The following is a 13650-nucleotide window of genomic DNA, read 5'->3' as shown; positions in this document are numbered from 1 at the left end:
ATTCACGGTCTTCCAAGCACCCCGACCCTGCATCGCTCCGAGGTGGTCCGAATTCGGTTTCGTAAAACGAAAAGACACGCCACCGCGATACACCGCGTAAACGTCCGAGTGTATCGTTGCCGCGCAGCTGGAGTTTGTTTAAAATCTACCAGCGGGGGCAAAGGTGGATGGATACGACCAAATTAGAACACGCCGACGAGATACGCGCCCAACTAATCCCCGAGACCGAATATTCCGCTCTAATCCTCCACCGCGTATACGTAGAAATACGGAAAATGAAGCTCATCGATTCTCTTCTGCTTTCTCATTTCTCTTTTCTCTTTTCAAGACCCCGATATTCGGAGCAGCCTCCATCTCCATAATCACATCCATCCGAGAACGAGTTCGGTATCCTACGTCTCGTTCCCGCTTCTTCGATTTCTTCGGTGCATTTGGTTACCACATGGCTCTGACTTTCTTCAGCGGCGTGGCATCCCGGATCTGATTACGGTTTTGTATTTACCCTCAGCGTAAGGTATATAAAGAGGTTTCTCTCTGTTCGTTTCCCTTTTCCTCTTGCCCCGACCTCGCGACGAGCAACGGTCACGTCAAAAGCTCAACGTCGCTGCCTGTTTCAATACCCGCGACTTTACCTTCGCTCGTACCTCGTCCCCACGCGGACGCTGTGCTCCAACGCAGTTACCGGAGGGGGGAGGGGGCGAAATTTTATGGAATTTTGACCCCGGAAAATCGGAACACCCCAAACGCGATGAATATTTTATGGACGAGGCAAGGGGTGGTTAATTATTCTTATCGTTAGTAGCGATTACCAGCTACTGAACCTTTCCGCAGTAGTAGATAGTTGGGCGTATTAACAAGGTCATCAGACTTTTGAACGTCTCGGAACAAAGAGGATAATCTCGCGATGGAACGTGGCCGCGATGCCGACCGCGGAGGAAATCTGAAAATAAATGAGGAAACTAGTCGAGAGATTTCTTACCGTTGATTGGATTATCATTAGGCGGTCTCTTACTCCTGGGTAGCCGGTGTACCGAGTAAGGAAGAGAGAGAGAGAGAGAGAGAGAGAGAGAGAGAGAGAGAGAGAAACGGTTTTCAGAGTGAAGATGATAGTCGGAGAAACAGCTGCCTGAATGGCTTCCTCTCTTCTGCTCGATGCAAAGGAAGAGTAAAACGGGGAAAAGGAGACGGAGGAGGAGAAGGAAGAAGAGAAAAGTTTAAATAGAATCGTCGACGGCTAACGAGATACATGAGCCCGTCTCTTTCTCTCGCCCGTAATTCTCCGGCTTCGCGTTTCTAAACTATTTATCTATTACGCCCAACTAGGTCCGTAAATAATCCGCGGTACAAACACGTAATTAGTTTAGAACACGACCGGTATTAATCTTGCACAGATTTTCCTAAATCGGACGGAATCGTCGTACGACGAATTTATTTTATAAATTCGAAACTCCGTCGGCCGTTTGGAAAATAAATAGTCGGCGCGGCCACGCAACGAAACGATATCAATTCGCGAATCAACCGGGGAATAATAACGACGAACAAGAAGAGTAAACAAATTTAATATTCCGAATCTTTGTTACCGCTCACCCCTTCAACCGGAATTCATTTCAGCTCCGGTGTATAAAGTCTCGCAAATTAATAACGAAAATCTAGCACCTAATATATTCCCCGAAGATACCGGGGCACGGGCATATTATCGCCATTTTTCCAAAGTTCAAGGGCTCCGAAGGGGTGGCGCGACGAGGAGCCCGGGAGTCGTCGGGTCATCTCTTATTCTGGTCGAGATAAGTTTCTCGACGGTTGCAGGTTCGCGGCATAGGAATGAAGCCGACCTTGGCATACCCGTTCGGATAATGGTCAGTGTTTAGCCGCGGCGGCGTGTAGGTCGGCGTACTCCTCGTTTGTATATCAAATCCCCCCGCGCGCGCGGCATTATCATCGAGCATATCGAAGTGGGCGTAAAGTTGGAATTCATTAGGATCAGAGATCCGTTCGCTTTCCCGAAAATAATCCCCGACACGGCCGTGTTTCTACTCGAATGAAATAAGAATTGTAAAAGGTATATGTATATATATATAAGTCGACGGTGTTGGCGTGTCCGAAAAAGGGAAGGAACGGAAGACGTAATCGACGGTCCCCTCCGAGGTTTGGGTGTGTAGAGGTGAAAAAGGTATGCGCGTAACACGGTGGCTTTCAAAAGTCGTTTCAGAGCTGCTGCGGACGTACTACTTGTTTGTCGAAGCCAACCGGTCGAGATATAGTCAAAGAACGACGGGAAAACGGTAAATAGACACAGGGGATCCCATAATTCCAACTCAAAGGACAAATCCTACCAAATAAATTTTTCGATCGCCTGAAAAAATTATGAAAAACTTTTGATGAAACGAGAGGAAGGTAAAAGCCGGAGGAAAAATTCGACGCGGATATACTTGGATAGGGGTAGTGGAGAGGATAGGACATATCCCGCGAATCCTACTTATTCATTTGATTAAGCCGGTCGCGGTAAAGAGACGCAGGTATTCACCCGATATCTACTAACAGGCAATTATGGATCCCCGGCAAAAGTCTGCAGCAGCTACTCCGTCAGACCGTAGGAAGCACTGCAGGCTGTAGAGATAACATCGTTTTACGGGTGGGTACGATATCCTCGACCCGACACGCCGAGATTCTCCCTCCTCCTCACCCATCCCCCTCTTCTCCTCCAGCCCCTCGGATTCAACCACGTCGGGATCAGATATTAATATTCAAAAGTATCGAGAAACCGTTTTCCGCACGAGCTCGGGGCATAAATTAGCTTCAAGTTTTCCGATTACGGTCGGCCATATAACTTTACCCCCTCTCGGAATTCCGCCTCCCTTGTGAAACGAGAACGTGAGGTGTTGCGGAAAGTCTCGCGATTCTCGCAGGGGACGTTTCATCCCCGATTCTCGCCGCGGACCTTTTCGACTCTACCGACCACCCTGCAGTCTATCGGGGGTGAGATAACGATAATCCATCCAGAGATGAGCGGATGGGTGCGAGATGCACCGTGTCGCTGTCGGAGGTCAAAGCACGGAAACGGCGAAACGTCCCTGGGAGCTCTCGGTTGGCATTGAGCCGATGCGTGCAGGTATCCAGTGTACCCGATGCCAGCTGTCGGTGAATGTGTTCAAAAGCGCCGTTTGAAACAAGAAGGCAGGCAGGCGGGCAGGCAGGCAGGCAGGCAGGCAGACCCAGCCAGCGAGCAGGGGCAAGCAAACGGGCAGGCTGCAGAGCCGGGGACCAGGAGACGAGGGGTCCGAGGGAGAGCAGGGGGGGGTGAGAGGCGGAGAGGCAGCGAGGGGAACGCGGAGGCGAGAGCCGGGAAAAGAGCAGGAGGAGTTCGTGGAGTCCGTATCGGTGTCGGTGTTGGCCACGGTGGTAGTGGAATGCTCGTTGACGGTGATGGTGATAGTGATGGCGACGGTGATGGTGGTACCGGCGGTGGGGCTTCCTTTCGAGTGCCGAGACCGTCGGACCTTCAGTCCCCCTCGGTGCCTCCGGACGGCGAAGATGCAACTGTGGCGGCGAGAGACCGTACCGTCTCGTATCTAGGCCCCTCGCCACCCTCTCCTCCGTGCCCTTCCCCAGGCCCCCTCGGTACCCCCGCCCTCGACCGACGGACATTCCACACCGCCTCTATACACAGTCGATGTCCCTGTGCCGCGCGATCGCCACGACGGAAGACGGAAGACCCTCTTCTTCGTCCTCGTGGTCATCTTCCTCCTCTTCCTCTTCCTCCTACTTTTGTTCGTCTTCTTCCTCGGAGACGGGAAGCTGAGACCTCGCGGTGCGTCGTCGCGGAAATGTGAAAAATACGATTCGGAATAGGCGCGGCATCCTCGCCGAAAGGAATTCGCTGACGAGGAGAACTTTGAATCCCATCGGGGAGAGGGATATCGTCGCTATCCTTAAAATATCATTTCTACGCAAACTTTGGGGATGATTAGCTTCGGAATCGGTGCGGTTACGATTCGGTGGGACGAATGATTAGAAAGTGCGAGCGCGGCTTGGCTCATATTTTAAATCGAGGTGAAGTGAAATTACGAGCGAGGAGGTGAAGTGTTCAAGTTTTGTTCCGTGCTGGTGAATCGGACTATCGTCGGTCCAGAACCGAGCGGTAACTACCGCGTTCCGATTTCCCGGATCCGCGGCTTCGTTACCCTGCACCTCCGACAGGAATATCGAATTCGGGACGGTGGGATCACGTGGCATGAGGAAATCCCTCGACAGTCTCGCACTTTCAGCGATTATGGGAAGGCTGGGGAGGAGCAGCTCACACGCGGCGACGACAACCAGGCCGATATTTAGGGTACACTATCAAAAGCTGGTCGACGAGTTTGCCCAGCAACAGGAACAGCTCGAGTTCATGCCCGCGCTTCCAGACTACATGTCATACTGCTGTCGTCAATGCGGGCACACGCAGAAATTAAAAGTAAGTTGTCGACTCCGCGCTCGGTCGCGTAAAAATTATTCCACCCTCGATTGAACGCACCTCTTCGGGGGGGTGGGAGGGACGACCCGTTCCATTTGTAACGGTGTTTTTTCTATCGAGAAAAAAGGAGCGATCAGCCCAGAAAAGGGTCTGCGATTATCGCATACCGCGAGAGGAGCGACCGCCTCTTCGCAGCCTCAAGTTTATCCATTCGCAAACATATCCGTGGACCGTTGCCCGTGGGTCGGTGGAACGTTGGAGTTGATTTGCCCCGTGCCCGCCCACGCGGCGCCCCGGCCATTTATCATGTACATGTACGGTGTACACCACTGGCGATGGTTTGACCAGCGGAATACTCGAACCGGCCGATTACACTCCCTACGCTTACGGTCTATCCGGAGATCCTACTACACGTAACCGCGAATGCGAAACAAAACGTGTATCAAACACCGAGCGTAAAAGTAGGCTGCTCGCCGAGTGGGCGTCGATGTCCCCGGAGATCGAGTTGCGGCCCTCGCCGAACTCGATCCTCGACGTGCGGCGGACGACCGCGTAGCGGTTATCTTTGGGCCGGACCGGATAACGAATACCGCGAATCCCGCGGGTTTTCGATAATCCTATGAAAACGTCACCGCTCGGTTTGCACCGTCGTTACGAAGACGCGGTGTCCCACGGTCGGAATCGTCGTCCGGGTGGACCGAATAGGCATTCGTTACCCTCCGGTGCGACAAGTTGTTCCAGTTTCTCGGATGCCGGGGATATTATCCGCCTCGAAGAAATCGTTAATGGGTTCCGATCGATCGGAATTCGACGGGAATTCCTCGTTCCGATTCTCACGGACCATGTAACATCCGAGATGACTCTTCTTACTTCTTTTCATTCCTCGCGTCAGTCTCTCTCTTTTTTTATACTTTCGCATGTGTCGCGAGGCGAAGTAACCGATACGAGTAAATCCGTACGCATCTGTACGCGTACAACGCAATTACACCGAACCACGTGGATCGAGGGAGATAGGCCGCCGCGTCCGCAACTGCATGCGTCGATCCCCAGAGATCTTCTTGCTCGCAACCTTTGCCCAAGAAAGTGTACGAGGTAGACGTCCTCGGAGATTATCATTTCCACAGGAGTTTCCATCCAGCTTCCGATGTGTACACATACTATATGTTTTACACGCGACATCTACCCTCTCCGAGCTCGTCGTCGTCGTCGTAGTTCAGCGAACGAACGAGTTTCGCCGATCGGAATACAAAGTTGAGGTGAAGCCGAAAAAGAGGAAAAAAATGAAAAAATAAAAAAATGAAAAAAGGAACGAGAGAAGGAGAAAAGCGACCGGCGGAGTCACGTCCGCCTCGTACACCCGATCGTCTACATCCATGGCGTGCTCCCAAATATCGACGAGCGTTGCGTTACACGTATACCAGATATTATCTCGAACGTCTGTTTTCTAAGTTTTAGTATCCCATCGCGAAGGCAGCCTGCAGCGAAGAGAAACCCTTCATATTCCCAGTGCGGTGACTCCGCGGAGCCCTCGCGCGGAATGGGATAAAAAGATAGCGTTGCGTATACGCCGCTGGAACTGTATACCGTACAAAGCAGTTGATAGTAATTGTTATCGCGGTTGAACCGTGAACTTGTCCGGTTACAAATTAGGAGAGTTCTCAGCTCGGCCGTATTTCATAGTTCACGTCTCCCAGAAACGAGATCACCGAACTTTGTTCTTTACCGGTGCCTGTTTCTTTTCCCCTCCCCTCCCCGACCACACTCCTTCGCTCTGCCCACTATCCCGGCAATTAAACTAATTGCGGTGCTAATTTATGTGGGGATCCGCGCGTACAGCTGTACGCATTCAGAGACGGATCACGATCATCGGTACGGTAACGCACCGTACTCTCCGGCGTCGAGCGCTCGCTTTTCTCAGGCTTTTATTTTTACGCCTGCATTAGTTTTTTTTTTCCCTTCCACGTTTTTTTTCGCGTGATTTACCGGTAGTACGCGTGTGGATCGGTGTTGGTCGATCGGCGTACGGATCGAGTATTTATACCGCCTTTGGAAATAGTTCGTACGTACGTAGCCGGGTCTTTTGAAAGACGAGTTATATTCTCCTTTTATGGACTACCGAAAGCATAGGTAGATTTGACACGACGGGGGATTTATCTTTAGGTAGGAACTCGTTGTTCGATGATATTATAATCTTTGTCACAAAAGGTCTATGAGGTCGCGGCATTACTGCCGGGGCACTTGACAGCAATAATGGTGAATTCTACGAGAGCACAATATGAACTTGGAATAAAAGAAGGCAAAAGTTACACCTGGTCTTGCGTAGGTATATCCCCGGGTATAATATCATCGCGGGGTTCGGGAAAAGTTCTTCAACGTGCCATTAGATTCTCGTACAAAACTCAATAATCGTGGCAACGTTCTCGCGTGCACACCGACACGTTCCAATGAAATCCAACGAAAATCCGTGAATAGAATTTGCGCGTGTGCGGAGCGTCCGTGTGTATACCATGGGTAACCATGCGATTCTATGGACGGTCGAACCAAGACCAGACACAATGCCGTGCGGCGTTGCGTTGGTTAGCCCGTCGATGTGGATCCTCTGCATACGTACGCGCGTAGGTAGGTAGGTAGGTGGGTACCTAAAATGTTATACCTGCGGAGGGTGAACGCGAGCATGTAGCGTAGGACTATAGGTATGTACCCTAGTCGTGATCCGCACCGCACACAATGGGTGACTCCTCGTGCTCTCGAGTTACAAGGGTTCTTTTTACGACTCCCTTCGCTTCTTTTTCTCTTTTTTTTTTCCGAAAGAGCCTTCCAGTTCCGTGCCATCGTACGAGTATATAATTGACACTATCCGATGCTTTCGAATACCCGAAACCCGCGATTGTCAAAATACATCCCGCGATTCGGTACAGCGGGCGGGGAGTCGGACGAAGAAGCCTCTTTCGAGCGCGGAGGGAAATAACGTCTCTGTTAAAATCGCGTACCTCTTCGCAATTCGTATACCTACGTCCGTCGCGTTCCTCCATCGGTTTTCCCCGATGGAATTCGTTCGGTTATCGTTACATTTTCAATTACGTTTGGCAACTGCCGCCGCCGCCGCTCAAATTCCCAGGGAATGCGAGGGGTAATAATTGGCGCATTGCGATTTTATTAACCGCTAAACCACGCGACTCCTGATATCCCGGAACGAGGGAAGCGAGGTCACCTGACGCGGTACACCTACCCGCGCACCGCGTCCCTCGGTTTCATTTCATCGTGTGGAAATACTAATGAAACTGTAACCGAAACCGCGCGTTTCGTTGTATCCGCGTTTCGCCGTCCCTCGCTTTGATACGCGGTACGACGGTAGCGGTAACTAGTTTCAAATGTGTTTCGCGCTCTCGTAGCCAGGCTGCACAAATATATATCCAACTGCAACTAGACGCGATTCAACGGTGGTTTCCGCGGTTTGCCGTACGCGTATCCGACTTAACCCGGCAAGCAACCGAGGCTCCCAGAGCTCACCCGCTATAACTACCCGGTACAAATACCGAGCGTTCTCCACACTCGGTTCTCACGCGGGATTCGCCGGTACAACTTGTACGCGTGTATATAACCCAAGGTGCCTTACAGCCGAGCGGTAGAATTACGGAAGAAATCTTCGAGAACATTTCTCCATCTCGTAACGATTTAATTTTTCAAGGTCGTGGGAAAATCCCGCGCCTCGTCGTAAAACAATCCCCTCGAACCTCCCCCCCCCTCCCCCCCCCCCGTCGTGCTTTCGTTTCGTAAATGTGAATCGAAGGTTGAAAGCTCGTCGTACCGTCTCCACCTTGAACTCCGTACGAAACGTAGAATATTTCATACCGAGTTTTGTCGATACCCATCTTGCCCTTGTACCGTATTTGATTTTCGACGTCTACGCTGGCTGGCTGACGATACAGGCTTCCGAGGCAGCTGCCGTTTCGGTGAAAAAAATCCCTACCCCGTACCGCTCTCGCGAGCGAATCGACGGAGGGGGTGGGTTTCAGAGGAGGAAAGAATCCGATCGATCGGCGTTCGGAATCGGCGAAAGAATTCTCCGCCGAGGGTAAAAGTGCGTGAGAGTGGACATGGTGGGAGAAAAAAAAGAATCATTTCTTGGAAACGATTGTGTCCGGGGAAAGTGTTGGCAACACAGAAAATTGCTAATTATCTCTCGTTTCTCCCCGGTAACGCGGAGGCTTGCGGGACGACGGAGTTGGTTGGACGCGGTTAAAACGAATGAAAAAAACTATGGGGGAATAAAAAGTGAATGAAAAACGAATTAAAAAAAAAAGAAGGGAAAAAAGAAAAGCGGAATCCCGAGAGCCGTCGACAACACGCGAACTGTTCCTGTTTTCCGTCGGTCGCGTAATTTCCCAAAGGCGTAGCGCGCCCGGCCACTCACCGGTTATAATTACTGATCAAAGGCCCGCGAAGACTTTGGTCCGCACTCGGCTTGGTGCTCAAGCACAACGTCACTTCGATCATTGCCGTTGCCGCTGCTACCGGTAGCGATGCCGATGTCGGTGCCGGTGCCGGTGCAGCCAGTTTATTTATAGCTCGACTACCCGCCACCCCTCGCCCCTCCCCCGCACGTCTCCCCGCACACGCGCTAACCGTAAATTCTAATATCGGTTCGTCCTACAAAGCACGCTCAAACAATTTTCCACCCCTTAGCGTTCTTCGTGCCATTCCTCCCTGACACCGTCGACGTGCTCGGGGTCCGTGCCGCTGCAGACCCCGAGCCCGACTCCAAAATTTCAGGTCTACAAAGGTAGACACGCAATTCCCCGCGACGTCCGCGGGAGAACTCAAAGACGGAAGGAGACCTTCTTCGATCCAACCGAATAGTTCGAACCGAGGGATTCGAGCGCTCTCTCTCTCTCTCTCTCTCTCCCTCTTTTTCTCGGATGCCCTGTCAGGGTATAACTCTCTCCGCGACGAGTCACCGGAATAGTCCCATTTCGTTCGTCAAAATTAAGCGTCAAAGTAAGGCGAACGCGTACGTTAGCGTCGTTGGTCACGGAGTTCCGGTCCCGCCAGGCGCCGATCTTCGTACGTTGCGTCTAATTAGACTTATCCGCTGTCGCGTCTCGTGACGTTTACCAAACATTTTCTTCCTCCTCTTTGAATTATTTTTTCTCTTCCCTCTGGTGCACGCAATATTACCGACATCCGCGTGCGTAAACACGTCCATATTCTCCTCTCATCTGTGTAGTACGAAGAAAAGAGACGTATCTGGATACGTAGGCATTCATTCGGCGCCCCTTTACTCTCCGTGCTCTCGCCGCTGTCGCTTTCAGCGGACTCTCCTCTTTCCTCTCTCTCCCTCTCCCCCTCTGCCTCCCCTCCCTCCCCTCTCTCCCCTCTCCCTCCTCTTCTCTTCGCCGGGGGCGTAGGAACGGGAGATATGGCCGTGACCGCATGGTATGCCAGGAATGTGGCCCGTCACGCCGGAGCCCAGCATCCGCAGCATAGTCCTCGCCATCCACGCTTCAGGACCTCAGCGGGTCCCTCACCTAACCCAACCCCGTTGCTCTGCCCCTCTCAGCCGGTGTTTCTCGCATCTTTTTCCCTCCCCCTCCCCCTCTTTCCCCTTTTCCCTTTCCCCTCCGTCTTCCTCCCTCCTTTTCATCGACGATTCGATCCCACGAATAACGCCAAAAACACCTGGATGAAGCGGACCCGGTGAACCACCCCGAGAGAAAGAGGAGATAATAAGATACACACCCGCCTAGCCATTTTCGAGGGCATATCGCCTCCCGATGCGGACAGGTGCGGCGCTATCCTCTATTATCTCCAACCTGATCGCACCTCCCGATCGAGAAGGTCTATCTCTGGACCAGGGGAAAAGGGAAGAAGAACGGGGGGAGGAGGAGGAGAAGAACAAAAAAATAAAATCGAATAAAATAAAAGAAATTGAAATAAGGCGGAAAAGAGAGAACGGAGAGAGGGAGAGAAACAGCGAGAGAGGATCGAGCCCTGATTACCCGCGTCCACTCGGGCCGTTGCGGACAGCTGGGAATAACGCGTCCGCGTACGTATTCTACGGCGTGCACGAGTATAGGTATACCCGTATACAGGTACGTGTGAATCCAGGTTTCGATGACGGAGGCAAGAGAAATCAATCAGGGAACGTCGACACCTGCGCCTCCGCAGCGATTCTACCTACTTCGCTATCCCTAGCGAGGTATATATTTGTACGCACGCGACGCGACATCGGATGCACACCTATAAACGCAATGAGTCCATAGTTCTAGGTGCACCGGTGTATTTCTACGCACGGTGATTCGCACGCTTTCAATACTCATCAGGGGACAGCTACTGCGGAACAACTCGTGATTCTCGTCGTTTCCGCTATACCCACATGTACGGTACGCGGATGTCACGAGGGATGATGATGATTATACTCGGCAAGTTTAGTTGTAAAGCGTGGTAAATAGAAAATATAGAACTCTGCGAGATGTTGCGAAAACTGTAATTAAATTTCAAGCCCGCTTACCCATTATGCGAGTACACGTATACCCCGTCGCAGTGATAACATGCAACGATAATGGATAATTAAATGGGTTATTCAATCAAGAATTTAATTGATGACTCACATCTCGTCATCGCGTTATGTCACGGGACTAATTTACCCCGTATAATGCTGCACCCGTGATTACCCGTCTTCGAGACCTTAATTAACTCGCTTCATTCATAAACCGCATACATACATATAATATATGACGGAATAACGCGCGCACCGACTGCAATATCCACCGCAGCGGTTCGTTCCGTCAATCAAAGGGGTGATATCCTTTTTCATCTTTTTATTCCATCCTATTTTTTTGTACCGATAGGAAAGTTCATCTTCGTCCTCCTGTTTCGGACCGCCCCTAGATAAGCGAAAAGTAGCTGCGCGACGTCGACACCGTCCTCGGCGGAAATATCTTTTCTCATCCCCCTGGCTTCGGTATCGGTTGTTAACTCCGGCCGTACGTACGTCGACGTACTCCGGTTCTCGGCACACGTTTTCCACGCCGTTCGCGAGGCGTAACAATATTTACAGAGTTTATCACCGACGTCGGGACGTCCCGACGGTGCGGGTTTGTGGAACGACGCCGCATACTCTTCCGGATTGAATTAGTCGCAGTGCCAGCGGAGTGCGGACGTACGCCATGTAGAATAGCCGGGGTGAAGGGGGAACGGGAAAAATTGACATGGACGTTGTTCCCTTGGGGGTCGTAAGCTGGTTAACGCGATACGCCGTTGAAGCATAGCTATGTAGGCGAAACCCGTGTACGTACACGTGTCGCGGGGGATGCAACGACGCTGTACACCGTAACGTTGTACGCAACGGTATGGGGCCACCCGACCGATGCTATGGCTGCAGGCGGCAAAACCAAACGCCCGACGCCCGACGCACGACGGACGATATACCACCGTCTGCACCGCGTAAACGATTATCCGATGACACGGTTTTCGGAACATCAAGTGCGTGTTCCCGATAGCCGTTAACGCGAAAGGGGGAAATTAATTAGGGGCTTAAAGTGATTGTTGAAAAAATCGACGAGGTGCAACGACGGACCGAAAACCGTGCGGGAAAATAACGGTCGGCTGTGTATACCGATTGCTTTTGCTTCGCTGGTTCTCGCCGATTATGCTCTGGCTTCGAAGCGTAGGTACAGCGATATCGTGGTTTTTGCGGTCGCGCCGGAACAAATTAGTGAAACCTAGACACCGAGCTTCGACATCGGCGATTCTTCTGCGGTTCTTTGTATCCCTCGTAATTTTTTGAACTCGATACTTTTCCTATTCGCGAATATAACTGTATACGAAGGTCCGCCGCGCAAAGTGATACCGTGTGATGCAAAACATGCATGTCGCGTCTTTGGACGAGTCGTAGTCGTATACCTGACCGTCGTGCGGAAGACCTCTAAAGATATCGGATACCGCGACCCTCTACCTCTTCGGTAATCGTACGCAGCTTCGTGTGGGGCGACGGGGCGGAGGCTAGCTCACCCCCGGCGGTCGTAATTGAAATATCTGAATCCTCTCGCTGCTCTGTTTTTCATCCCCCTGTTCCCCGGTGCCGGGAGATCGCGTGGATGATTTGACCTCGACCTCTACGGCTGTAAAATTATCCAACCAAGCGATTCCAGCCTCGAGCGAGCTACGCCGCGTTAGAATCGCTCATATATTCTCCACCGCGTACATACCGACCCTCCGTGGGTCCGGTGACCGTTTCGGAAAGTCGAAATTTCTTGCGCGTAAAACCGAGCCACCCCCGGATACCGACCCGCAAACGACGAGGGTGGATAAGATTAGATAAGCCGGTGATCTATCCCCATCCGTCCCGTCTGGCTTGACGGAGAAAATGTCCGTATCGTATACGATGTACGATTGGCAAACTTCCTCGCGAGCACGATTTAATTTGAGCAACAAACAAACAAATTTCATATCAAAGTCGCAGGACGAGGATTCCGTTCCAACGATCGACGAGTGATTATTTACGAGGACTTGGCATCGGGGTTTTAGGGTGAGATCGCACGAGATTCTCGAAGACGGTGTTCACAATTGAAACTTAGCTGGTTTTGTGAGACGTTACAAAACCGTCTAGACGTTTCACCGATGCAGCCATACGAAAACCAGCTGCTGCAAGCAACCGCTGTGGTGGTAGTAACGTAGCCAGCTCAGCCTTTTTGTCGGTTTGTCTTTTTCCACCATCAACCGGGAGGGGGTGAAAACTTTCCTGTCGTGGGATGAAACACGGGTGCCATGCGTATGCCGTACGTTTACCTGTACTTACGTACGTACGTACATACCGCGAGTACCGACGCATCGCTGCAGGTACTGCCGGTGGATACACGTCCTGAATGTGTAATAGCCACTCGCGGCTCTGTATTTAGAAAAGCGCTTCCTTCATCCTAGAGCAAACATACTCGCGGATTCATACTCGCCTACCCCTTCAGCGCTCCTTCAAGGGGTTAAAACCACTCGCGGTAACAAGGGGGGAATAACGGAAGTGTAGGGTACGGATACGTATATTGCACCGGGTAGTAACGGTACATAGCTATGGTTGTTTTAAAAAAAAATGAAAAAAGGAAAAACAATTTTGCTCTTAAAGTTCCACACTTTTATTCCGAGATCTGCGGAACAACGTAGCTACGTGAAAATTACCCTCAGGATCGGGGAGTCCTGCTGGA

General features: G+C 51.5%; 1 protein-coding gene across 7 annotated transcripts in view; it reads left to right on the top strand.

Annotated features, from left to right (window-relative positions):
* Nucleotides 1-13650, top strand: part of LOC105688586 (tensin-3-like) — an 86665-nt gene that overhangs the window by 69585 nt on the left and 3430 nt on the right. Inside the window, exon 1 of one of the 7 annotated variants that reach the window (XM_020853865.2) lies at nucleotides 3527-4453. The exons of the other annotated variants lie outside the window; for them this stretch is intronic. Within the exon in view, the coding sequence (XP_020709524.2) occupies nucleotides 4232-4453 (222 nt within the window). The 5' untranslated portion in view covers nucleotides 3527-4231. Of the gene's footprint in view, nucleotides 1-3526; nucleotides 4454-13650 lie in introns of those variants that run through there. 7 annotated transcript variants of the gene reach the window in all.

The sequence above is a fragment of the Athalia rosae genome, chromosome 6 (assembly GCF_917208135.1).
Source record: "Athalia rosae chromosome 6, iyAthRosa1.1, whole genome shotgun sequence".
In the NCBI taxonomy this organism is placed as follows: Eukaryota; Metazoa; Arthropoda; class Insecta; order Hymenoptera; family Athaliidae; genus Athalia; species Athalia rosae.
This window is presented reverse-complemented; position numbering and strand designations above follow the sequence as displayed.